This window comes from Lemur catta, chromosome 18, assembly GCF_020740605.2.
Source record: "Lemur catta isolate mLemCat1 chromosome 18, mLemCat1.pri, whole genome shotgun sequence".
Lineage (NCBI taxonomy): Eukaryota > Metazoa > Chordata > Mammalia > Primates > Lemuridae > Lemur > Lemur catta.
The window spans coordinates 46,176,759-46,202,290 of record NC_059145.1 but is presented as its reverse complement, the minus strand read 5'-3'; the positions used below and the strand labels follow the sequence as shown (position 1 = coordinate 46,202,290).

General features: G+C 53.9%; 1 protein-coding gene and 1 long non-coding RNA gene across 3 annotated transcripts in view; both read left to right on the top strand.

The window, feature by feature from the left end:
* The first annotated feature begins 2,546 nt into the window (after positions 1–2,546).
* Positions 2,547–25,532, top strand: part of PFKFB3 (6-phosphofructo-2-kinase/fructose-2,6-biphosphatase 3) — a 62,503-nt gene continuing 39,517 nt past the window's right edge. Inside the window, exons 1-2 of one of the 2 annotated variants that reach the window (XM_045530787.1) lie at positions 14,457–14,492; positions 14,924–15,032. In XM_045530787.1, the coding sequence (XP_045386743.1) occupies positions 14,987–15,032 (46 nt within the window). In that variant the 5' untranslated portion in view covers positions 14,457–14,492; positions 14,924–14,986. Of the gene's footprint in view, positions 2,761–14,456; positions 14,493–14,923; positions 15,033–25,532 lie in introns of those variants that run through there. The other variant, XM_045530788.1, reaches the window with a different exon arrangement.
* Positions 18,471–21,856, top strand: LOC123623572. Its single transcript, XR_006729908.1, has 2 exons — positions 18,471–20,290; positions 21,587–21,856. It is a non-coding gene; the product is annotated as an uncharacterized LOC123623572 (long non-coding RNA).

The window sequence follows — 25,532 nt, the reverse complement described above, 5'->3', positions numbered from 1 at the left end:
ATCCTAGCAATCAGGTTCGAGTTTTAAAACACACTTTGATGTGCCAAGAGCTCCTCAGGAGCAGAGCGATATTCAAATCAATAGTCCGGCAGACAGAACAGAAATGCTTGGTTCTGTGACTCCTGTCGTCGACAGGCCTGGGAATATATTCTCAACTTAAAATGGCTTCAAATCTTTTCTCCAGGTCTGAAAACCAGAGGGACCCTGTCCACGATCCCTGTCCATTTCTCCCAACCAGCACGGCTATGACGCGTTCCTCCTTCAGCCCCCGATGCTCAGCAAATCCAAATGTTCCCAGGGATTATTAAGCAACAGCAAAACTGACCGGGCTGTTATCTGAACACAGAAAGGAAACAGGACAGTAACAAGTTCCAAAGTTCTCTTTTTTCTACACAGGATTTGAACAGATTCAATGCAGAGAGATCAGCATACATCAGTCTGCCCTGCTTTCACTTGCAGCGCTGCTGACACCAAGCGAGTGGGGCTTTCCCACACTCACAACCCGTTCTCCAGCTCTGCACACAACAACTGCGTGGCCCACAATGCAATTCAGTTCTGACACTAAGTGGCCGGGTTCAAGCGGTCAGTCCCCCCGGACTGCCCTGACTTCTGATGCCAGTCAAAAGTGTTGGGTGCCGAGGGTACCCACACTTGGCTGCAACGTTGAGGCTTCCTACTCCCCTAACCCCGGACCCCCAGTTTCACATTCACCAATTTGCTAGAACAGCTCAGAACTCCGGAAGGCACTTTGCTCACTGGTGCCGGTTTATCGTACAGCTCAGAACAGCCAGCTGGCAGGATGCGTAGCACAGGTGAGGGCTGGGGTCGAGGAGCACCACCACCCTCCCAGCACCTCCAGGTGCTCACCAGCCCGGAAGCTCTCGGAACCTTGTCATTTGGGGCTTTTCTGGAGGCTTGAAGACACAGGCACAGCTGAGTAAGCACTCACCACCTGCGATTAACTCAACCTCTAGCCTTCTGGGAGGCCAGGGCTTGAGCTCTAGGTCCTGCCCTCTAGTTCTGCCTTGGTCTTCCGACCACCACTGGCCCCCACCCTGACGCTGTCTGGGCCCCCAGTCCTCTCGTTAGCATTAGAATGACACTCTTACCACCCTGGACATTCTAAGGGTTTTACAACCTCTGGGCCAGAAGCCAGGATCAAAGACCAAACATACAGCCACTATCCCTGCGAACACACAAGTCCACGGGAGCAAAGGTGCCAACCAGAAGGACTAAGACCCTTCCACCTCCGAGGGCACATGTGCCAGTGGCACGTCTGACACTGGCAGCCTGATGCCCTCTTTATCTGGACCGGCTGGCTTGAGATAAAATGTGCCCTCTGCAGCAACAAAGTCCCTGGAGCTAAATCCACGGCCACCTGACATAGTTATGGCAGGGGAAGGGCAGAGAGTGCTGACACTCAGGCAACATGGAGTCTGGGTCACACACACACTCCACCCCGCCCCACCCCCGTCCCCCAGCTTCCTGCTCTTCTGACACAGCTCCCCTGAGGTCTCGGGGCCCCTGAGCAGGGCTGTTCTGAAGGCTCCACCAGCACCGGTTCCCAAGCCAGCCCTTGGGACCCTGCAGCCACTTCCTCCTCCCCCACATCCTCTCCCTTCAAGGAGGGGGAAGCAGTTTGGACTATTACTCAGAAATGACAGCAGGCTAAGAAACGGTTTCCGATTAAGACAAGAAATAAGAATCCCCACACCTACCGGCTGCAACTTTTCAGCTCACCTGGATGCCTTTTCCCACCACCTAGAAAGTGCTACAGTTGCTGTTTGCACTGGTGTGTTAAATACCAGGAGATTCCCAGATGGTTGCTAACATCATCTTTTGCAAAGTGCAGAATCAAACAGCACTTTTCACAGGAGTTAACTGTTAACAGACCCAAAGAGGATCTGCCTCTGAGACACTGGGCCCCGCCAGATAAAAGGCGTCTTCTCAGGTGTTGGCGTTGGCCAAGGCAATATAATGAGGAGGGGACCCTCCCGCTCCCTCCCTAGGTCGCAGTTGCTTAAGTCACACTACTATTTCCCTTGATGTTTTTCTGGGGGGCTGTGTGTGAGGGACTGCTCTGGACTCTGGATAAACAGCAGTGGCCAAAATTGAAAAAAATATCTGCCTTCCTAGTTCTCGTGAACAAATGCAGTTTGTCGGCGGTGACAGCGCCTGGCGGCAGGTGCAGCAGGCGGGACGGGACGCGGTCTGGCCAGCGCGGCGGGCGGGCGGCCGTTAGAGACGCGTCTTTCTGCGTTGCTCCCCCAGCCCTCGTTTAGTTTCAATTCGCGTCAACCAGCCGTGTGAGCGCGCCGGGGACATGAAGGCGAAAGTGGGCTGGAATCCCCCGGTCCCTTCCCGAGGTGGTGGCCCCGGCAGCCCGAAGGAGCAGAGAAGGAGGTGGTTTTCTTCCCTGCGCCCCGCGGCGTCTGCAAGCGCAGGAGGCGCCCGGGACTCGGGGACTTTGTGCCACCCCTGCGGGGCGGGCGGGGCGGGCGGGGCGGCGGCTGCGCCCAGACGTCCCCACGGCCCGAGGGCGCCGGGCGCACCGCGCGGGCCGCGCTTCCTGCCTGGCCGCGGGTCCTCCTCCGCGCGGTGACGCGCCGGGCTCCGGCCAAATCGGTCGCTCTCCCTCCCTCGCCCGCCCCGCCGCCCGCAGGCGCCCCGAGCCGCCGGGCTGTCGCTGGGACGTCGCCTGCCTGGGAGTCGCGGGCCGGCCCCGCGGGGATGCCACCGGCGCGATGCCCTTCAGGAAAGGTAGGGTCCCCGTCACGACCCGCGCCCGCCCGCGCGCCCGGGCTGCGGCCGAGAGACGCGCGCTGCCGGTCCCCTCGGCCCGCACTGTCCCCTCCGGCCCGCACTGTCCCCTCGGCCCGCACTGTCCCCTCCGGCCCGCACTGTCCCCTCGGGCGACCGCACGGCCGCCACTCGTGCCGGAGCCCGGGCAGCGGAGGGCGGCGGGAGCGAGTCCGGCACTTTCGGCGAATCCTCGCATCCCGCTGCCGGCCAGTCCCGAGCAGGGGCGGGAACCGGAGGCGCCAGGTGGCCGTCCCCGTGGCCGTCCCGGCGGGCGCGGGGCAGGACGCAGCTGGTGCGCCAGCCCCGGAGGTCGTTCGACCACCGGCCTGGGCTTCTTGCTCAGGGGCCGAGCTCGTGGGGGGCGACGGCCGTGCGGGGTTCGGAGCGGGCGCCCAGGAAAGCGGAGCGAGCTGGGGAGGGCGCCGGCCCCCCGCAGGCGCAGCCCCGCGCGCGACCCCCGCCCCGGCCTGTCCTTTGCCCTGCGCGGGGTCTGCCGGCGAGGCCCAGGTGCCCAGGGAGGCCCCGTCTCACAGGCGGGTGGGGGACGCCCCGCGGCCGGAGCGGGGACCACCCTCGGCGCAGAGCCGGGGACAGAGCGGGAGCCGCAGAGGGTGGGGACGCGATTTCACTTCGCACCGGCCTGGGCGACTCCTGCACTTTGTGTTTGGCTGGGGAGGGGCGCGGGCTGTGCACAGGCACTTGCGGCCGAGAGAGGAAGCCCGGCCCGCCGTCCCGCTGCGCCCCAGCCCTCCCCACCCGCCACCCGCCTCGCCGCTCGCAGGAGTTGTCAGGGTGACGCCGCCGCGGGAGGATGTCCTGGCCTCCTCCCTCCAACAGCGGGTGCCAAGGTGCCCGCGTGGGTGCCTGGCGGGGAAGGGCGCGGGGAGGCCTGGGGGAAGGTGATGTCAGAGAGCAGGGTGATGAGTTCTGTCCCCCTCATCAGCTGGTGGCGTTCCGACCCACTGCCACTGTCCTCAGGGTCGCCATCATTTCTGTGTAAGTGGCCGCCTCATCTCTCTCGGGTGTCTGGAGCCTCTCAGGGTCTCTCCCCACTAACTGCAGTGCGAACGGTCATTTATCTCTGGAGTTCATCGCTCCTGCCCACTTCTGGGCCTGTGGTCTCTGGTTGGCAAACTCCTAGAAGGCACAGACATCTGTTCACTTGTCCCAGCACCCAGGGGGTGACCTCGTGCACCCAGGCATTAAATAACTGGGCTGCTGGAGTACTTTTTGGGTATGAAGATGTTGCTTTATGACAGGGCATTTTAGTGAATTATTAGACCACACAGGACAAAACCTTTGCAAACTGCCAACCACGTGAAGCTTTGGGCTTGTTTGTTGTCTTTTAATCTGCACGAAGAGGAAAATACTATCCTCCCATTCTGTAGATGCTACTTCCTGAAGGTTCCAGGTGACCAGGTGTGGCTCTGCTCCGAGACTGGGGTCTTGACTGTAATTTTGAGGTCGCTTTCAGGTCTAGAATCTTATAAAATGTCTCCAGACAACGGCATTCCAAGTATTCTTACACGTCCACCTTCAGAAGGGACAAGAATAGCAGCTGAAAGTACTAGTATTAATAATAACAATAGGAAACAAAATTAACATTTCCTGGGCACCCTCTGAGTGCCAGGAACCGTGCACAGTGCTTCCCATGTGTCCGTTTATCCTCACGACAGCCCTCTGAAGAGCCTGGTAGCAATAGTTCCATTTTAAAGACAAACAGAGTGAGGCTTACAGAGGTTCCATGTCTCAGCAAATCATGAGCTATCCAGAGCTAGGGCTCCGATCTCTGTGCTCTGCCTTTCCAACAGAACCACCCTAGGACAGGACAGGACAGGACAGGATGGGACATGAACTGGGCTCCCTGGCCACTTTGGAGCCTGCCTCTGACCTCCACTGTGGCATGCTCCCTCAGGACAGGGGACCCAGGGGACGTCTACTTTGGGAGGGCACCTGCCAACCAGACTGAGCCAGCCCCATGTCAGACCACGGACCCTTTGGTCCCAAGATTTTCCCTCTGCAGCTTGTCACTCAAATTCTCTGCTGAAAGCGTCTTTCCAAGCCTTTTGTCATTGAGCTGCACCCTTGTGACGTTTCCCCATCACTTCTGCAAGTGCATTTTCCCCTGTGGCCGGGTGTATTCCTCAGTGTCCCACCGTGGCCACCTAGGACCTCCCCTGTGTGTGCGGTTCCACCTGTGGCTTCCCTCCTCGGACCACCCGAGGGCCGTCCGTGCTGCCTGCTACACTCGCACACGCACAGGTGTGCACACGCGCACACTCACGCATGCAAGCTTCTGATCATTCTTTAAAGCCCTTCTCAAGCTCACATTTTCTTCTGGCACGGGTAGTTGCAGGGCTCAAATAAGATCGTTATATTAATACAGTGAACACCGTCCTGGTGACAGGCACACTAAACGCCTTGACTTCCGCATTATGCAATGAATCCATGTAGCAAAAACATTTGTACCCCCTTAATATTTTGAAAAAAAAAAAGATCATTATAAACCCTAAACACTGAAAGATGACCGTCATCCCCCCACCTGTAATTTTTTCAAAAAAGACAATACCAAGCCGTACATGTGAGGAAGATGAACACATTTCTGATTTTTACTATGGCCAGAATTTTGGTGCTTTATTTTTTTGGAAATACCAAATGTCAGATTGTCAAGGACAACAGCACCTGGCGCTGCAAGCATGAGCACAGTCTGCTTGCAGTTCGTTCCGCCCTCGGGGGCTCATTCAGTTGGTTTCTTCTTGAACGGAGCTAAAAACACCAACTGCTCCTGTGTCCCCGGGAGCTGGAGATCTCTCAAGTTCCCAAGCACACAGCACATTCCGCTGCCCCCTGCGGCGACCTGCAAATGGGTCCTTTAACCTTCCAGGCCACTGGAGTTTCCCAGGATGGAGTCTGCACCTTCAGCTTAGTGGCAGCACAGACACAGTGGCCTTCCCGCTGCCTCTGCCTCAGTATCTGCCTGTCCTCGTAGATACCTGTATGCAGTGGACATGGATACAATGAAGGGGGCGGAGGGGGGAAAGGAGTCACAAAGTCACTGGGGAAGCCTGGGAATGGTGGGGGAGGGGCATTGCAGTGAGGACGCGACTCCACCCTATGTTCTGCCTGGGGATGTGCCAGGGCTAATGCCAGAGTCTCAGGGCTCCTTATACCACCTGCCGCTTCCCCAGCCCCCAGCACCACGGCTTCCAGGAGACGGGGTGTGGACAACCATCCACATTCTACAGCACTGTGGTTGTGCTTGAAGACAGTTTGTAGACAGTTCTGGAAGCTGCTCAGGCAGGTAAGCGCAGGGGTGGTTGGAGGAAGCGTTGGGCAGAGTTGGGAAGCCACTGGAGATCACTTGGCCTCAGTTTACCCATCTGTCAAAGAAGATTCCCTCCAGCTCTAATTCTGAGAATGGTGCTTCCTAATCGCTCCGATGCTTGTCACACACACCTCCCAAGCTCCCTGGCTCAGTTGGCTGCAGGCGGCAAAAGGGATTCCATCCACACCTTTGTCCGCCTGGTGCATCCCAAATCTCTAGGTTTTCAGGCCAGTAGCAAATGCAGAGGCCACGACCCTGAATTCTCCAGCCTATGTGCTCCTTTGGCTTTGATTCAGGGACTGGAGTTTACGTCCAAAGAGTGGCCGTGCTGGGATCCAAGCTCCTGGTTGCACCTCGTACCTTCTCTCCTGCTGAGACCGCCCGGCACCCTCCGTCTCTGCTGTCAGCCACCCTCATCACCAGTCTGCGGCTCCTTCAGGTGGCTCCTGGGCAAAGAATCTTTCAAGTTGCCTAGTGGCACATCCTTCCTGCCGTACTTCGGGGCAGAATGACTCTGAACCTTGTAGAAGGCCAGAGGAAGCAATTTAGTTAATTTATTGCAAAAGTTAAAAGACCCAGTGTTTTCTTTGTAGGTTTAATTGGAGGCAACTTGCAAAATGCAGAAAATGATAAAAGAACACAACACTTGCTTATCATCTCATGACCTGCAGGGGAGTAGATCCAGGCTGTCCTGCTGGGCGTCGGACAGGGAGAGGGGACAGAAGGAGACAGCCTCTATCTGTGGACACCATCCCTCTCCCTGCGGCCCCCACACTGTCTGTTCGGCTCCTGGTGGCACCTTGTGTCCAGGCTCTGTGCACAGGGGCGTGGCCCTGGGGGCGTCGGAGGTCCTAGCTGGGGCAGCCGAGGGCGTCTGAGGAGCAAAGGGGCTTCCTCGAGCAGCCACCCCCCCCCCCCCCCCCCCCCCCCCCCCCCCGCGTACACTCCGGAAGGCGCTCTGACATTGCAGTTCTGCAAACACGCTTCCCCCGGGCCTGGCTTTCAACACTCACTTGTCGGAAAGGGCCTCCTCGTGCCCCTGTCCTCGGCCAGGTGGACACTAAGCACATTGTCTACAGGGAGTGGCCCCTTGCTTTTGCACCTGTCCCCTGATATGGGGGGATGCTGAGGTGCCACCTGTGCTTGTGAAGGTGACAACTGTGTGCTCTTTCTTAGAGTGGAACTGGACTGGCGTTTTGACCGTCTGCTCGGGATACTGACCCCTGGTGATCGGATCCTGGAAGTCCTGTTAGAGGCTCGTCCAGTCACAGGAGTGGAGAAAGATTTAATCCCTCAGTGGCTTGACGAGCAGGAAGAGGGGAAGGTACCCGGGGGAAGTGTGAGGAAGGAGTGGCCCGGGTGTGAGTGACACTCGTTTGCTGCAGTCGCTCTAGGCAAGGCTGGCCCTCAGCGCCGTGGTCCTGGGGCTGTCGGGCAGATGCTGGCTCAGAGCAGCGGCAGAGAAGCCTCGTTTCTCGGAAGGACAGAACCAGCCCCCTGCGGCTTTTGTTTCTGGCTGCACATTGGACTCACTGACGCCCCAGAACTCTATTTAATATTCTGGCTTGATGCCCGGACAAAAAGTGTCATGACACAATACTTATCCTTAGGCGACACAGCACACTCTTGTTTTCTAGTCTATTCTATTTCATTGAAAAAGATTCTGGTCCTGTTCCAGTAGACTGATTTCAAGGCCACTAATGGGTGGCGACCCACATTTTTGAGCCTGCTGTTCTGGGCACGGCTCGTACTGCAGAGGCTGGGACTGGACACCTCGCCTCCCAGGCTGCCCCAGGGAGGGCTCTGGGTGAGATTTAGGTCCCAAGCGAGGCCAAGGCTCTGCTCAGGGGCCTCTCGCGCACTGCTGCGGGGCAACGGCCCTCCGCGGGGCTCTGAGCCAGGCATGGGGCAAGAAGAGCCTGGGTCAGAGTCGAGGGGCACCACAGTAACCAGCCACCCGCAAGGGCCAAATTTCTCTGGGACATTCACAAAAGGAACATTTGGGGCACACTAATAAACAGAGGCTATAGAGGTGGTAGCTGAGGAAATTTAGCAGACAAGCAAGAGACATAGTTGGAAGCCAGATGGGCTGCCCTGCCTGCTGGAGCCGACCCTTGTCTGTGATGTCACCTGAGTCACTTCCACAAGCCGGGCAGTCACCTGCAAATACTCACCGCATGCCCAGTGGCCCAGGCATGGAGCTTGCGTTCTGCCCGGAGGACAGAGGGCGAGCAGCTGAGCAAGTGACAGGCAGAGTGCTGGGGGCCGGGAGAGGGGGAAGCAGGGAGGAGGAAGGTGCCAGGGGTGCGGAGGGCTGCTGTTGCTGCATGTAGGATGGTCACTGCCAGGGGACATTTGGACAGAAACGCACAGGAGGGAGGGAGTGAACCGTGCTGACAGCTCAGGCAAGCGTTCCAGGTGAGGAAGTGCACGGCAAAGTCCCTGTGGCTGGGGCCAAGCACTGGGGGGACTTGTGGGGCCCTGCAAAGCTGCAGCAGGGAGCCTGGGAGCGGAGGGTGGTGGGTGTCAGTGTGGGCTAGGTGAGGGCGGTGCAGGTCCCCACTGGCCACAGGAATCCCTTGGAGGGTTTTAGTGGAGGTGTAGCCTGAATTAACTTGATGTTATAAAACATCTACACGGTAGGCAGCTGCTCTCCTGAGAGTAGACTGGGGGGTGCCAGGTGAAGCAGGCAGGCCGGGGCGGGAGTCTCTGGGCCTTGTGCAGGTGGGTGGTGACAGAGGCTGAGATTGGGGGATGTTGGAGGAGGCTGGATCTGAATATATTTAGGAGACAGAGAAGGCAGGATCTGCTGATGGATTTGATGTGGGGTGGCAGAAAGAGTGAATCACCGGTGCCTCCTACAGCTGCCTTCTCTCTGAGCTGGGGATGCTGCGAGCCCCACCGAACGGCCCAGGTTGGGGGCAGCGAGCCAGGCGGAGCCCGGGCTGCAAGAGCAGCAGCCGCTTCCTCCAGGGTCCGTCTTTTGTGCACACCTGAGCAGCCACGAGGTCAGGGTGACTTCTCTGAGCAGTTTTGTGTCTGTCCATGGTTCAAAAGGATGGGGACTCAGCAGACAGCCTTCCAGAATGGTCCACTGTGCTCTGGGTCAACCACCAGATAGACCTCTGTTAAGAAGTATCGGGCTTTCCAGATCACGGCTGATGTCCAGGGACTCCTAACGTTTCCGTGTGGCTTACGTGTGGCCCCTGAGCATGACATCCTCCAAGCTAGACGGGAGCATTTACAAGGTTTGCCACGTTCCCAGTATTTCCATGTAAGTCAGGTCTAATTACCAACTAAATTTCTGTCCTTTCCTCGGTTTCCACAAAGAGTGAAGTGTTCCGTTGTGAGGGGAAGGATAAAACCCCCTCCAGGAAGCCTTCCTGAATAGACCCGGCCCAGCCACCGGCTGTCCCAGTCAGTCTCCAGTCAGGTGACCAGCTCTTCCTGCTCTGCCCACACTCCCCTGGTTTCAACCTCAAAAGTCAGGTCACCGCTATCTCCAGCCAACCCTTGTGCCCCAGGCTTGATGACAGCTGGACGGCCGCATCTTAGAGAAATGGGTTTAAAAATCTCATTCGTGTTTGAACATAAAAAGAAAGGAGAAAGTTAATTTTATGGCCCTGGGCTACTGGCTTGAAACTACAGAAGATGTTTTTCAAAGCAGTTTTGCCAAACAGACTTAATAGATAATCAAAACCAGAATTTTACTATCAACTTGCTGCCATAGTCACTGCAAAGGAATCTCAACCTGCACATAGCTTGTTTCTCTAGTGAACAATCTAAACTCCAATGTCATCCCTTTGTAATAATGAGTCAGCGCACACTCTACCAAGAACCACATTTGCCATTGTTACATTGTTTCCCGTGCCCTGGATGTACATGGAGAACACGGGAACCTACTTCAAGCTAAAATCATGTTTTGTTCACATCCTGGATTCTGGAAAAGCCTTTTCATTTAAAGTCACTCAAATGAAGCAAAAGGTCACTACTGCTTTATAGGAAATTGATTTCTTAACCTTGTAAAACTTTAAAGAATTCATTTTGGAAAGAATAATAAGTAATACATGGCATAACAGTGAATCCTAATCCATATTATGGAAGAACCTACTTTACCGTGCATGTGAACAGTCCTTTGTTTCTCCTTGGCTATGTTCTTTTCTCTGGCTTCAATTAGAAATAACTGAAGGACTGGTAAAAACTTTTAAAAATCAGGCAGTGTGTAACAAAAGGAAATGAAGAAATTTGACCTCTTTAGTGATCAGGAATATGCAAATCGAGACCACAGTGGGGGACACATTTCACCCCTGTGTGGCTGGCACAGATGAAGAAGTCTCATAGTTTTAAGTGTCAGACAGAACGTGGATGACAAAGGTCCCTTACACATGGCTGGGGGGCGTGTAGATCCGAACAACTGCCTTGGAGACAGTTTGGCATGACCTTGTAAAGCTGAAATTCGCATATCCTAAACCAGCAATGCCACTCCTAGCTGTGGCACAGAGAGGAACTGATGTTCACACAGTCATGTTTACTGTGGCACTCTCATAGAAAAACCTTTAAGCAACCCAAATGCACTTGGACAGGAGAATAAATAATTCTTGGTATCTTCACACAGGGGAATATTTATACAGCAGTCAAAAATAGCTACACTCAGATACCTACTCTCAATATTGTTGATGACTAAAAAAATCCCAAAACAATAGATACAGTAAGATACTTTTTTATAAAATTAAAAGAACTGAAATGAAACAATATGCTTGTTAGGGATACCTATATAATAAAACTATGTACTTTTTGCAAGATTCAGGGTAATGGTTACTTCTCTTTGGAGGAGGGCAGGAACAGAGGATGGGAGAACAGTAACTTAGTGTCAGAAAGTCAGATTCCAATTGGGTGATGGAGTCATAGTTGTCTGTTATATTATTGAAACAAACAAACACAAAAGAGGCCCATGCAAGGCTCCCTGATGAGAGAATGAGATGAACCAAGAATTATGGTTACTGAAACTTTCTACACCTGAGGTCCGGGAAGCTAGAATGAAGAGGAGTTTCCCCACCTACTTGTTAAAAAACACAGCAGTTCCCAAACCTACACATTTTCATGGCTTATAAAATAGCTTTAATGCAAATAGATTGTCACACTTCATCAAAACATAAGAAAATCCCCTTTTTGATTTTAAATTCTTGTTTCTATTATTACCAATTATATTTAAGTCTTAACCAAGAAATGAAATTATTTGGAGAGTCTATTTTCCAAAAAACCAAGTAAGGCATATTAATTAATAGATCCTTAAAGGCAGATACCCTGATTAACGAGATAGGACTATAAATGCAAGGTGTGACCCCATATTGCAAACTGGAGGTTTCAGGGACAAATGGCGAAGTTCATTTGGAGTCTCTACAGTATTGGAGTTAACTTGCTGATTGTGATGGTTGTGCTGTGGTTATGAATGTAAGAGAGCATCTTTACCTTGCTTTACCTCTTGGCAGCTATGAACATGGATGTGCAGGTATCTTTTTCAGACCTTCAATTCTTTTGGATAAATACCCAGAATAATCTTTTATGCAATAGTTTTAGCATCTGTTGATGATGCTTGACGGAAACACTAATTACTGCAGTGGTTATGAAATGGTAATTTGCCGTTTGTCATTCTTTCAACATTTATTAGTTGGCGTTCTTTTGTAAAGGAGCACTTTCCTGCTCCTCCTCTCCTTTACTTGTTTTAATTTCATTATTATTGTTAGTAGTAGTAATAGTATCATTATGGACTCAGGGATTTTTAAAACTATTATTGCATGTGTTATCATCTATTCCTGACATTATGCATTTGATGCTCAAATTGTTCCAAATTTGGCTGACAGCCCTTTCAGGCAGGCTGCTGAGTACTTTCGACACACCCCTACTGCTTTTTTAATTTTAGAGAGGGGGAATTGCTCTGTCACTCAGACTGGGGTGCAGTGATGTGATCATAGTTCACTGCAGCCTAGAACTTCTGGGCTCAAGTGATCTGCCTGCCTGAGCCTTCTGAGAAGCTGGGATCATAGGCTCCCACCACTAGGCCCAGCCAATTTTTAATTTTTTAAAATTTTTTGTAGAGACAGTGTCTTGGTATGTTGCCAAGGGTGGTCTCAAACCCCTGGCCTCAAGCGATCCTCCCTCCTTGGCCTCTGAAAGTGCTGGGATTGTAGGCGTGAGCCACTGTGCCTGGTCCCCATACATTTTGAGCTCTTCCTTACTTCCTGGCATCCCAGATGTTCCAGGCTTGGCATTAGCCATTCCTCCAAGGAGCCTTGTGCCTTTTAGTGGGGACCAGTAGTGAGAAGCCAGGATGTGGGCTTGAGCGTGCATCTTGCTAGCGGGATATCGTTGTTCCTAGGGCCTTTTCGGTGCAGAGATAGGAAGCAGTTATTTTTTAAATTATAAATTCACCCTGATCGCTCTTATTCCAGTCCAACACCTGTCCTCTCCTTCCCCCATTCCACATTCCTAGCTTCCGTTTACTCTGTGTTTCCCCAGGAATGTCGTCTTTATCTTGAATCTCCTTTGCTCCTGGCCGTATTAATTATAAAAATAAACCTCCTCACGATAACGTCTGCCCCCGTGCGTGCGGGCACAGCGCGGAGGGAGCTCCTGGGGCTTTGGGAACATCTGCACGGGCAGGAGGGTCTGAACGGAAATACCGCCGGGAATGTTTTATGTGACATCTTTCCAGTCACCGCACAGGAGTGCACAGTGCCTTTTTAATGACAAGAATAACAATGATAAGTTATTATTGTTTTAAGGCAGGCCGCCCACCCTCTGCAGACCGTCCCTCCTGGAGCCGGGAGCTCAGGGAGGCGCCCGGAGGGACACGGGCTCCGGGGAGCCCAGCTCTGGGGACGGTGCGCCCCGCCCTCGCACCCCCAAACCCCGGCGTCCCAACCCGCCCAGCGGCGGCCGCTCCCTGACTCTGCGGGCGCGGAGCATCCTGGAGAGGTCAGCCCGGGACTTGGGGGCGGGGCCGGGGGGGCGGGGCCGGGGGGAGACCCACGCGGATTGGCTGCGGCGCGCTGCGCACGAGCCGGTCAGCGTGCACCCCGCCCCGCCCAGGCCGCCGGGCACGCCGCGTTCACGTGCCGCCGCGCGCCCTCCCGGCGTGCCCAGCGCTGCCCCAGCCTGCCCCGCGCGGCCTGCCCGGCTCGTGCGCGCGGCGTGGACCCGGCGCTCGGCCCCCGAGCCTTCCCCGCCCGCCCCCCGTGGGCCGCCGCCGCCTTCCTGGCCGAGGGTGTTTTCCGAGAACGCCTGGGAGCGGCTGTGCCTTGTAAATACGCCAGAGGAAATGAGGCGGGAAGGTGTTTGGCGGATACCGGAGTTGGGTGGGGCCGGGCGGGCGCGCAAGCCGCAGAAGGGGAAACACACGGGCAGCGCTTTCAAAAATATATGTTGCACTTGGGAGATTGCATAAGAGCACGCCGTGTTTTTGTCTTTGCTTTGGGAGTAAGCAGAACGGCGTGCCAACCCCGCGGCTCCTGGACGCGGTGTTCTACGTGGCATCCACGTAAACAGCGCCCCGAATCCGCGGTGGCGCCCAGGTGACGAAGCACAGCTGCCTCCCCAGTACGAGCCGTCTGAGAACTCGGGACCCTGCTGGCCCTGCTTTGTGGTCCGGACCTCCCCAAGGTCCTAGAAAGCACTGGGTCTGTGGCGACGTCCCACTGTTCCCTAAGTGGGCCTGAGTTAGTTTGAGGAGAGTGACTTAGCTGGTGAAATAAGTCAGGACGCATGGCTGGAGAACTGGGGATGTTTAATCCAAACAAAGCACTGACAGGGCACTTGACCTGCAAGTGTTGCAGAGTCTGTCTCATGTGAACAAGAAGTTAACTGGTCTCCTGCTGCCTCAGGACAAAAGGGACTTTCACAGGAGGCAGAGTCAGGTTAATTACGGAGAAGGGGTAGAGGTGAACGTGTAAGGTGTATGGAGTTCTCTCCAGAAGTCAGGTACAGCTAAGTGTTTACGTATGTTAGTGAGAGAGTGGTGGAGCTAAGATGCAAATTCTCACCTGCCAGCAGACTCCAAAGCCCTTCCCTTTTTTTGATGCCTTTTTTTTTTTTTTTTAAAGAGGCAGTTGATCATTCTTTCCCAGGATGGTGTGCAGTGGCTGGATCAATAGCTCACTGTAATCTCGAATTCCTTGGCTCAAGTAATACTCCTGCCTCAGCCTCCTGAGTAGCTGAAACTACAGGTACAAGCTCCCATGCCCAGCTAATTTTTTTAAATACTGCTTTTTTGTAGGAAAGGGATCTTGCCATGTTGCCCAGGCTGGTCTCAAACTCCTGACTTCAAGGAATCCTCCCACCTTGGCCTCCCAAAGCACTGGGATTACAGGTGGGCAGTGCATCTATTTTAATGGAATGGGTTACTTTGTGAATAATGACAGTATCATTATTCACAAAGTAATATAGGGTTTCTGCGTTGATCATTTGCTTTGGACTAGAGGGTGTGTCCAGCCCTGTTTGGCTTTGTCACTGACTGTCTACCTCAGGTGAAGAGGGACATTGCCCCTGGCCAGAGGAGGATACCAGGACTACTCTGGGATGGAGGAGGCCCCCCCATCTCACCAGCAAGTCAGGTCTTCAGTAGTGCATATGTCTGACCCATTGTCCCTACAGGTGCCCTTGGACTTGTTAAAAGAACAATTGTGACTTTGGGTTTATCACATGTGGTCATAGTATCTCACTGCCACCCATCTTTGCCACTTCCTCCTAGCCCTTTTTTTCAAATCTGACAGTCCTTCCCCTTCCACCCCTTATGTCTAGACCAGGCTACAAGTGGGGCCCACACAGGAAGGATTGAGGACTGGAGGAGTAACTTTGACCTTGATGAGTACATTTCAGCCCTCCAGGCAGCACCAGATACAGTGCCCTGGTAAGTCAGAAGGGAAGTGTCAGTGCTGGTCGGATTCAGCTCTGTGGCCCCCAGTGTCATATTTCAGATGCCAAGTCTGTAGTGAGGTGGTGCAGTTACTACCACCATTCACTTGTGTATGAGTTTAACGGGCCAGAAATACAAGGATGGTCTGGGCAGCACCATGTGCTCACTGTTCTTGCAGGTGTGCTTCAGCCTGGGGCCGTGGGGGTGGGGTTAGGCAGTCTCCATGGTCTGACTTGTTGTCCAAGAAACTTCCACATCATCCGTCCACCAAGACAGCCTCCCAAAGTGGTCCCTAGTGTCTCCCTAAAAGTCCTTGAACATGGTCCCCCCCCCATACTTCCTTGCCACAGTGGATCTGCTCCGGGGGCAAGTGCATCTTGGGGGAGCATATTTTCTATTTTTTTGAATTGTAATGGGGTCTCTGCTGGCTGCAAGCAGGGTGGGATCTTAATTTTAGTGAGCAAAGGGATACTGGCGCTCAGAACTGGGCCACTGTGAAATTGTGGGGAGGGGCAAGAGGTGGGCATTACCAATAAATGCAGAGTAGACCTGTTTTCCCAGGATATTTGATTGTGATCTTGGGCCCTGGGGGTGATCCTCAGGTGAGATGGGATGAACTTGCCACTGGGGACTGGTGGAGGTGGCGGGGAGGAAGAGGAGAACCTGCCCAGTACTGTCTGAGAATTCAGGGGTACTGTTTGCTGGCGTCTGTAGAAGGCTTACAAATGGGCAGAGTCTATGGCACTAAAAATTTGGCACCCTCCAAATGTTTATGCCCCAGGGTGAAATCCCGGGAGGATCAGAAGCCTGAGGAAGGGCTGGCTCCTGCCTGACTCCCAAGTTTTACATTTTTATAAAGTTTTTATTTCTTGGATGTGCATTTCCTTAAACCTTTCCCAATCTCTTTTAGGTTCTGGGTCTAGGATACTGAGAGGATTGACTGGGAGTATGTGGAACTCGCTTTCTGGAAAGACTTTACTTCTATTCCGTATTTCTAGTTACTTTAAATTAGTAACATTTTGTGCCCCTTTTTTGCATGTGGAGTGGGAGGTGGGGATGAGAGGGCACGCCTGGGGCCCACCCTCTGGTTCTTTAATGAGGAGACCAGGGTTTTACTTTTAAGCAAAAGAACCTTGTTGACCCTTTACCAGAGGCCCAAAAATAGATGTTTAATCCCAAAATGGCAGGGTTCAGGTCAGGGTGGTGTGCCTAGAAGCAATTTAAAAACCTCTAGCTTGACTAGTCACCTTATCTTGAGTGACTTATCGGATTGTTTGCTAATCTGGAAATTAGACTACTTACTGCTGGAACATTGAAGAAATCACCTTGCAGACTCACTCCTTCCCCCACCCCTTCTTGATGCTTTCTTGTTCCTCTAACAAATGAAATATAGAATGCATAAATTTAAATAAAGTGGACTAGAAACTTCTAGCCACAAAAATCCTTGGGGCCATTGAGTTGCAAATGGGAAGACCAGGAGCAAAAGTGGAGGGTGGAGAGGTGTAGGAGGTGGGTCCACGAGAGACCTGGCTGAGCTGAACCACAAGGAGCTGGGTTGGGCCGGGGGAAGAAAGGAGAGCTCTCGGCTAAACCCAGGGAGATCCCAGATCCCAGTGAACTCCTCTAATCTGGCAGCTGGGAAGGCAGTATGTGCCTTGGGTCCTCCCTAGACCCTATGGGATCACTTTGGGTACCTGGAGGAAATTATAGTTTTTGTTCTTTATTTTTAACCCCTCTTTTAAAAGGTCTATTTTTATGTAAGGTTTATCATGTATGTAGTATACCAGTGCAGTAGCACATGTATGTAATTTACAAATAGATACCTTATTGAAGGTAGTAGTTTGTGATTCGAAAAGTTTGGATACCTCAGCTCCAGGCCGTGGGGAGAGGAGCCAGCACCTCTTGAGCTTGGATGCTGAGCATGGTTTGGAGATCGAGTTCAAGTGCAAATTCTTGTTCCACAGGTCTGGGCTGGAGCCCACAGTTCTGTTGTCGGAGGGCTGACTCAGAAAGCCTCAGTTGGTGATTTCCCTCTTTTGCCACAATACTCCATTTGGACTCTTAGTCATCGAGGGAAACCTGAAAACCACCGGGTGTCAGGGACAGATGCTCTGACGTCTCCTGGAACACCCTAGTGCTGTCCTGGAGACTGAGAAAGTCCCAGGCGCTGTTCCCATCAGGGCTGCGTCAGCTTCCTCATGATGGTTTGCTGCTTGGTCCAGATGGCTTCTGCAGCCACTGCAGTGGAAGTGGGGAGTCAGGAGCCGGTGCGGGGCAGACTTGTGCTCTGCCTGCCTTTCCTGGCCTCAGACTGGGCAGTCTGTCACCCGGGTCATAGACTGCCCACTGCTTCCAGCATGAACTAACCTTGGGAAAGCGCATTTAAACACAGTTACTTAAAACTGCAACTCCACGAGGCTATTTTTTATCGCGTTCCAAATGAGGAAACTGAGGCACTGAGTGGTTAAGTGGTGTGTCTGAGATCATGGGGCCTGTAAGTGGTAAATGGGGGCAAACTCTGACTTCGTGCTCACCGTTTCTTCTCCTTGAATAATAGCTGCCTGTGCTCTGAGAGTCAATGAGAGTTACTGGGTTTGAGTTTTTGAGACTTAAATTCTCATTCTTCAAATAAGTATCTACAGTGTGTCCAGTTCTGCCTAAGAATTCAGAGATGGACGTGGCACAGTTGTTGGCCTTAGGGAGTTCCTGGGCTGTGGAGGAGACAGATAAGTAAAGGTGCATTTACCAGGCTGATAAGTGCTGTGAGGGTGAGGTCCTATTACCCACGGGGGGTCTGAGAATGTTAACGGAAGGAGCATCCAAGCTCAACCCCGACGGGGCAGTAGTCCCAGCTAGATAAAGACTGAGGAGCGTCACTCGTGGGAGAATCAGTACATAAACATCAGGACCATTTCCTCAATAAAACCCAAGTAGAAATGATGATAATAAATCTGAAATGTAACAAAGATAATTTCAATTACTTGTGCTTATTAAGTGTTATATCTTTTGATGGATTGACCATTCATCATTATGGAATGTCCCTTTTTATCCCAGGAAGAGTTCTTTGTCCCATAGTTTACTTTCCTGTTAATACAGTTTCTCATTGTGCTGTTGGTTAGTGTTTGTGAGGTATGTTTTTTCTATCCTTTTACTTCCTTTTTTTTTTTTTTTTGAGACAGAGTCTCGCTCTTTTGCCCTGGCTAGAGTGCCGTGGCATCAGCCTAGCTCACAGCAACCTCCAACTCCTGGGCTCAAGCAATCCTTTTGCCTCAGCCTCCCGAGTAGCTGGGACTACAGGTGTGTGCCACCATGCCCGGCTAATTTTTTCTATATATTTTTAGTTGTCCAGTTAATTTCTTTCTATTTTTTTTAGTAGAGACGGGCGTTTCACTCTTGCTCAGGCTGGTCTTGAATTCCTGAGCTCAAACGATCCGCCCTCATCGGCCTCCCCCAAGTGCTAAGATTACAGGCGTGAGCCACCACGATTGGCCCTTTTACTTCTAACCTATCTGTGTTTTTATGTTTACAGTGGATTTTTTACAGTCAGGCTGGCTTTTTCTTTTTGACCAGGGTGACTATATCTTTTAATTAGAGTGTTTAGGCCACTTATGTTTAATGTCATTATTAACTGTCTTCACAGTGAGGGCAAAAGAGGTGGGGGGAGAAGTGAGAGGGAAAGGCTTGTCCTTCCCATCTGTTTTGAGCCAAGAGCCTCTGGGTTTAAGTTGGGCCTGTTCTTTCTAGAGATTTCTTGGCTAGCAGGTTCCAGAGTCCACGACCTTCTGGGTGTGGACTCAGCTGAGGTGGTTGTTCCACCCTCCCCGTCCCTCACGCTGCGTCCTAGCATTTAGGGCCTTGGTTTTTCCCTTCTGATCCCTTCCTGGGCTAAAGAAGTGCACTGACTTACTCGTTATCCCATGTGATGATGGGGTCCGTGTCAGCTCACACGGGCTTTGCTCTTGTTGGGCACATCATGTCCATGGGGGCATTGCGGTGGAATGGGAGTGGGAGGCAGCCGTGGGAAAGTACCAGAACACCAGAGAATTTCTAACCCCCACCTCACCCTAAAGTGTACTGGCCGGGCCTGGTTTGACACATCCTGTAGAAGGGCTTGGCCGTCCACCTGGGACGGTGGGCGTCTGCTTCTGTGTCGCCGCCATCCAGGTGGAAGGTCTTCTCCCAGGTGAACATCTGAATGCCCTGTTGGTGGCCTTGTCACCGGGCAGGCCTCGCGGTTCCACCACTAGGTTCGCAGATCTGTGTCGAGCCCCGGCATCAGTGGGAACAGGCTCCTTCATGCCCGGGAGACACAGGTGGGTTCTTTCAGAGTCTGCCTTGTGGGCAGGGGGAAGAGGATAAAAGCGTCGGTCTTAAAGACCGAGGTTCTGAGAATGGGAGCAGAACTAGCTCTTCCACCTGTGACAAATGCTAGGAACATCTGTCCCGTCTCTGAAAGCAGGCCACTCTGTACTAATCTGTGTCTTCACCACTGTAAATCCGCATTGAGCCTCTTAGTGCCACCCACTAGCTGGCGTCCGCCGCAGCGGTGCAGGTCTTCCCGGCGGCCCTTACACAAGATCCGCGTTTGCGTCTAACGCCTTACCGCACGTCCCCCGACCTGGGGTGTCCTCTCTCCATCCCGTCCTCACTGTGCCCCACAACTCAGCCCACACCCTGCCCTCCGGGAGCCTCCCCCGACTTCATGGGCAGAGTCGGAGCGTCACGCTTGGTGCTTCTGTCGGCCCTTACACGCTTCCACGGCAGGAACTAGCCCAGTGCCACCGTTGCTTGTGTTCCTGTGTCCGGCACATGAAGGGCCGAGGTGGCATCTGGAGTCCTCCCACCCCCGGTGCCGAGCACAGGCTGTACTTCCGCCCGGAGGGAGCGAGCGCTCACGGAGACGCTGTCCACGCTGTTCGCTGCCCTTGTGTACCCCCCCCACCGCCGTGTATTTATAGCCCCGCTTCCCTATAGGAGGGGTGCTAGGGCTGTGCTGGGTGCAGGCAGTGAGATTCGAGCTCTGAAGAGGCTGGGAGAGTGGGTGGGAACACGCACATGCACGCACGTAAGCATGTGCACACACACAAGCACCACCTGTATACACTCACAGGAAAGGGCACAGACAACAGTCTGGAGGTAGTGCAGGAAATAAAGCTACGGGAGCAGCAGGGGAGGGACGTTAGTAGACACAGCGGACGGTGGGAGCAGACAGAGGAAGAGGATTTCTGGCGGAGTGTTCCGGACTTGCAGAGGTGGGTGGCAGGAAGGCACGTTTCGGGGAGAAGCAGATCAAGTGGAGAGGCAGTCGGGGCAGCGGACCTTCAGTGAAGACCAGGGAGGTTGAACTTGGTCTCAGAGGCAGTAGGGAGCCAGTGGTAGTTTCTGAACAGGAGACAAATAGAACCAACGTGGTGTTTTAGGAAGACGAGTGTTGGTGGCCGGCACAGTGGCCGGAACTGGGGAGGCTGGGGCAAGGGGTGGGGAGCAGTGACCTTGGGCAGGTGAGGCCCTCAGAGTTTAAATCCGCACGGAGAGAGCAGGCACGAAAGCACGGAGATTACGTCCGTGCGAAACGTTATGTGCAGATTTGGTGACTAACCAGATGTGGGGATGGGAGAGGCTCGAAGAAGCAAGTTCCAGTAACGGGGTTATGTGCAGATTTGGTGACTAACCAGATGTGGGGATGGGAGAGGCTTGAAGAAGCAAGTTCCAGTAAAGGGGTAATTTGCCCTTACCAGGCGGACCTTACTCCAAAACCTGCACTTCCTCTGTTAGCCTCTCCGAGCCTCAGTTTCCCCATCTGCAGAGTGAGGGAGCTGATCTCTGGGGCTCACCCTGGTCTCCTGACACAGACGGGCTGGTTCCCTCTAGTCAGTGCGCCCGGCCTGTTTACTAGCAGGGCTGAGAGCTCGCTGACCTTTCCCTGTCTAGCCACATAACCCAGTTTCCTAATCCAGGGTAGGAGTTCTTAGTCTTCAGTAAACAGTCAACAAGCTCCGTTCTGCACCTGTCTGGCCACGTCACGCCTGGCAGGCAGGGGACACCGGCGTCCAGCTCGAGGTCTGGGGTGGGGGACCTGAGGCTCCCAGGCTGGCGTGTTTACACCCCCTGACCGCAGAGACGCAGCAGAGTGGAGTGAAAGCCAGGCCGGGTCTGGGTGGCCCGGGATGAGGCCTGTCCTTGTCACATCCCACCAGAGGAGAGTGGGTGCTCAGGGCTTGGGCTATTGGCTTTCTGGTGCGTTCCAGCCTTGGGGCAAGGAGCCGCAGGGCCCCTGCTCTGGGTGGGTTCCTTTAGTGTGAGAACCGTGGGCCTCATGAGTAGCTCTGTTTTGTTTCATTTCCCTGGAGATTAAGGTGTCCCCAGCTTCCCCCTCCAGCCCCAGTTTTGCCACCTCTTTGGTTCCTGTGCACAGGAGTAGGGAGAAATACCAGGTTGCAGTTAAATGGTGACAATGACCAGAAAATTGTGAGATTTCGTCTTTCAGTCTTGCTCTATCCCCTCTCTCTTTCCCTCCTGTCCATCATGGCGATTTGGGGCACTTTCAGGTACGCAGGGTGTTGGTGAAAATCCTGACCTACGGAGCACTGAGGGTGTGCGGAGGACAGACCCCAGCATGTGTGTGTGTGCAGGAACTCACGCCAGCTTAGGGACCGCGGCTGCTGTCATCATCGTCATCCCGTTTGATGGATGGCACAGCTGGTCACTCCCTGGCCCCGAATCCCAGCTGGCAGATGCTATGACAGCGACAGGAACCCGGGCTCTCGTCCAGGAAACTGTTTTGTTCCTGTTTGTCTAGCTCACCAAGGGACACAGTGGAGAAAGAAAAAAGCAAAACAAAACCCAAACCCAGCGAACCCAAAACAGCTCAGCGTGGAAACACTGCTCCGCATTTGATGATGTTCCTAGACAAGGATACGCAAGTGGCAATGGCACATTCGGCCTCCTGAGTCAACTGAGAAATAAAAACTGAGAGCCACGGTGAGATACTAGCGTACAGCGGTTGCAGCCAGAATGGCTGACGAGGAAAAGACCACGTGCTGGTGAGGCCACGGAGTGACGGGAACCCTCCGTCACTCTGGGAAACCGCTTGGGGGCATTTACCAAAGCCAAACGGGGGCACACACGAGAACCCAGCATGTCCACGGAAGGCACGTGGAAGAATGGTCACGGCAGCGCTGCTCGTGGGAGCCCCACAGTGGAAACAACCCACTGTCCCGTCAGCTGGGTCAGTAGAGGGTGGAGTGTTGCCTCAGCGGAACACGACAGAACACGACAGAGGCAGCGCTGGGGAACATGGCAGGCCGAGTGTGCAGTGAGTGCAGCCGGCCCCCGCAGCACTGACACAAAGTCACAAACGAGACCACGGCCGGAGTCAGGACACTGGTTCCCTTGGTGGCTTCTGTAGCGGCCCCAGCTCTTGAGTCGGGTGAGGGCCGCACGGGTGTGCTCACCTGTGAGAACTATGGAGCTGTGCATGTTGTATGTACATTTCAATATTATGTTGAATTAAAAATGAATCGAGTGACAAGAACGCTGGGTTCCAGTCCTAGCTGCCACCAACTTGTGAGTGACCCAAGCAGGTTACCCCTCCCGAATCCACTTTTCCGGAGGACGGCCGGCGCGGACGAGGCCTGCACACGCCTGCCCCTGCGGAGGGTGGTGACCTCCCAGGCCCGGCAGGCGCTCGGGTCTCGTGGTGCTGGGTTCTCCTGATGGCGCAATGCCCTGTTTTGCCACTTAATCGTTCCCTAGCGGTTTCCTGTGTGACACATTTCTTAGCTTTACAGTAAACTCAGGCAGGGTAGGGCTTGGCTGGCTGCTTTCATTTTCCTCATAGTGGGCAGGATGGAGGTTCAGAAGCTACGTGGTGACTGAACAGCCGCTCACGTCTCCATGTGGTCTCCTCTTGTCAGATCGCTGTCCCCATGCTTGCCAGAGCTCGATGACATGAGCTGACGGGAGGTTTTTGGTGCAGGGATGGGGTGGGGGTAGTTTTGGAGCATGGAGAACTGTCGGGAGTGGGTTTACAGCTGAGAGCTGTGGGCACCTGGGAGAGTGGGCACGTGGGGGTGGGCACGTGGGGGTGGACATAGGATTGTTGGCATGTGAGGATGGACATATGGCGGTTGGCATGTGGGGGTGGACACGTGGTATGTGAGGGCGGATGTATGGTTGGCTCATGGAGGTGGACATAGGGTGGTTGGCACGTGGGGGCGGACACGTGGGCGTGGGTGTGTGAGGGGGATTGGGAGTGTGGACATGGCAAGGCTGGGTGCTGGCTCAGGGCTGGTGTGAAGCTCTGACACAGGAGGGCCAAGGCACCCACGGAAGCTCTGTGGCTGCACGTGTGGGCCTGGTCCCAGCCTTGGTGACGACAGGGAACTTCAGGAATCTAAACTCCAGTGATTCCCAGGTCATGGGGGTAGCCGAATGTGGTCAGATCCCTGTGTGTCTAATGTCTGATTGTTTTGTGCCTGCGTGTGACTCTGTGGGTCTGTGCGGATGTGTACGGCGTCATTCACTCGTCCACTGTCTGTGCCACACCTGCTGTGTGCCAGGCTGGCTCTGGGTGTCAGGACACCCCCAGTGACAGACACCCACAGAAACATCTCTCGGGGGAGACAAGACCATAAACGAGGTAATGAGCCAAACACGAGGACGTGCGATAGTGGAAAGTGCTCAGGAGAAAAGGCCGGGCGGGGGGTGTTGCAGAGCGGCAGGGACGTGCACCTTAACTCTTGGGGACCCGGGAGGCCTGGCTGAGAGGGGACTCAGGTGACGACAGGGGAGGGAGGGAACCAGCCTGGAGCTGGGGAAGCTCAGGCCACGGTGAGGGGACAGGGCTTGCCCTGCGGGTCCCCTTCCTGCCCCGCAGGTCAGCGTGTGGAGATCACTCCGGAATGCAGCCAGGTGTCACTGTCTCCTGGGGCAGGGGTGGTGCCGTGCCTGCGGTCCACCTGTCTGGGGGGTGAAGGGTTTGTTGCTGTTGGAGCCACCCCGTCCCAGGTGCAGCCTGGGGGGAAGGTTTGAGGGCAGAAGGGCCCTTGGCGTGTCCTGCTTCCGCCTGCCCCCTCTGCCCCAGCGTGTCCCCCCGTCCTTCTGCTCTGGAAAGTGAATCAGCTGAGCAGTGACGGGCTTGGGTGGGGGGATCGGTCACTGCCTGTGACGCTAACTGCCTTGGGAGCCAGACCCCAGCCCGTTTCCTCCTCATCACCACGGCAGCTCTCCACCAGCAGCGTCCTTGGGCAGGTCATTTAATCTCTCTGAGACTGCGTTCTGATCTCTCGAGTGGCACGCCGTCCACCTGGTCCCAGAGTTCTAAAGAGCAGAGACCGTCTGTTGAAAGTGCTCAACACAATGCCTGGCACATTCCATAAAACCTAACTGTTATTCATTTATCGGCTGAAAATAAAAATAGCTAAAACTTGTCGAGTTCTGTTATCTTCCCTGTTTTACTGGTGGAGAAAGTGGGGCAGAGAGAGGTTAGGTTATTGGTCCCAGGTCACACAGCTAGGGAGTGGGGAGGCTGGAATTTGAACGCTGGCAGTCTGGTTTCTCTCCGGGGAGGAGCAGCAGGGCTTTTCCCCCACTGTGGGATGTTGCCGTCCATGGCGTCGTCCAAGGATGGGTGGAGCCCAGGAGTGCAGCAGGCAACGGGGGCCGAGGAGAAAGAACCCTCCTCCCCTCGACCGGAGTCCTGGGCCATGCTTTCCACTGGGAGCCGAGGCACTGTGGCCACAGGGGCCCAGGTGGGCAGGGAACCTCTTGCCGGGGCGTGCAGATGCCAGGATGACAGGACCTGCAGGCAGGCACGACAGACCCGCCTGCGAGCCCGACTCCGTCAGAGGCTGCGGAGGGTGGGGTGGTTCAGCCCAGTGTTTGCTCCAGGGTGATAAGTGGCGAGATGACCCCTGAGCCACCTGAGTGACACCCGAGCATGTGACTAGCTCGAGACCGGGAGCATCCCTTAAACCGAGATCGATCTCTGTGATAGTCGTGGCCGACTCAACCATTCAGAGGAATCAGCTCTAAAAATGTCCGTAATTAGCATGATTTTGAATGAATGAACGGATGCATGAATGAATGAAATTGCTTAGCAAGTCAGCACGAACCCCACGTCCCACAGACAGGCCCGAAGCAATCAGACTGACAGGGAAAAAGTACTGTTTTTTTTCCTAACAGTAACGGTAGTACAGGCTCAGGGTAGGTAGGACACGAAAATATAAAGAAAGAAATGACCCGTCATTCCACAACAGAAGTGGCCATTGTTAACATTTTGGTTTCCTTCTAGTTTGTTTCCAATATATGAGCTGACCATACATACAATGTGTACAATTTTGCATTCTGCTTGCTTTGCTTTTAACGATCTTAACTAAGATGTTCTCCTCTGGGCATTACTTCTCTGGGGAATAACAGAATTGCAGAATGTGTCCCTAAAACTGAGGCTGTCCTGATCACATGACAGAGGCTGATGCTGGCATTCCTTAAACG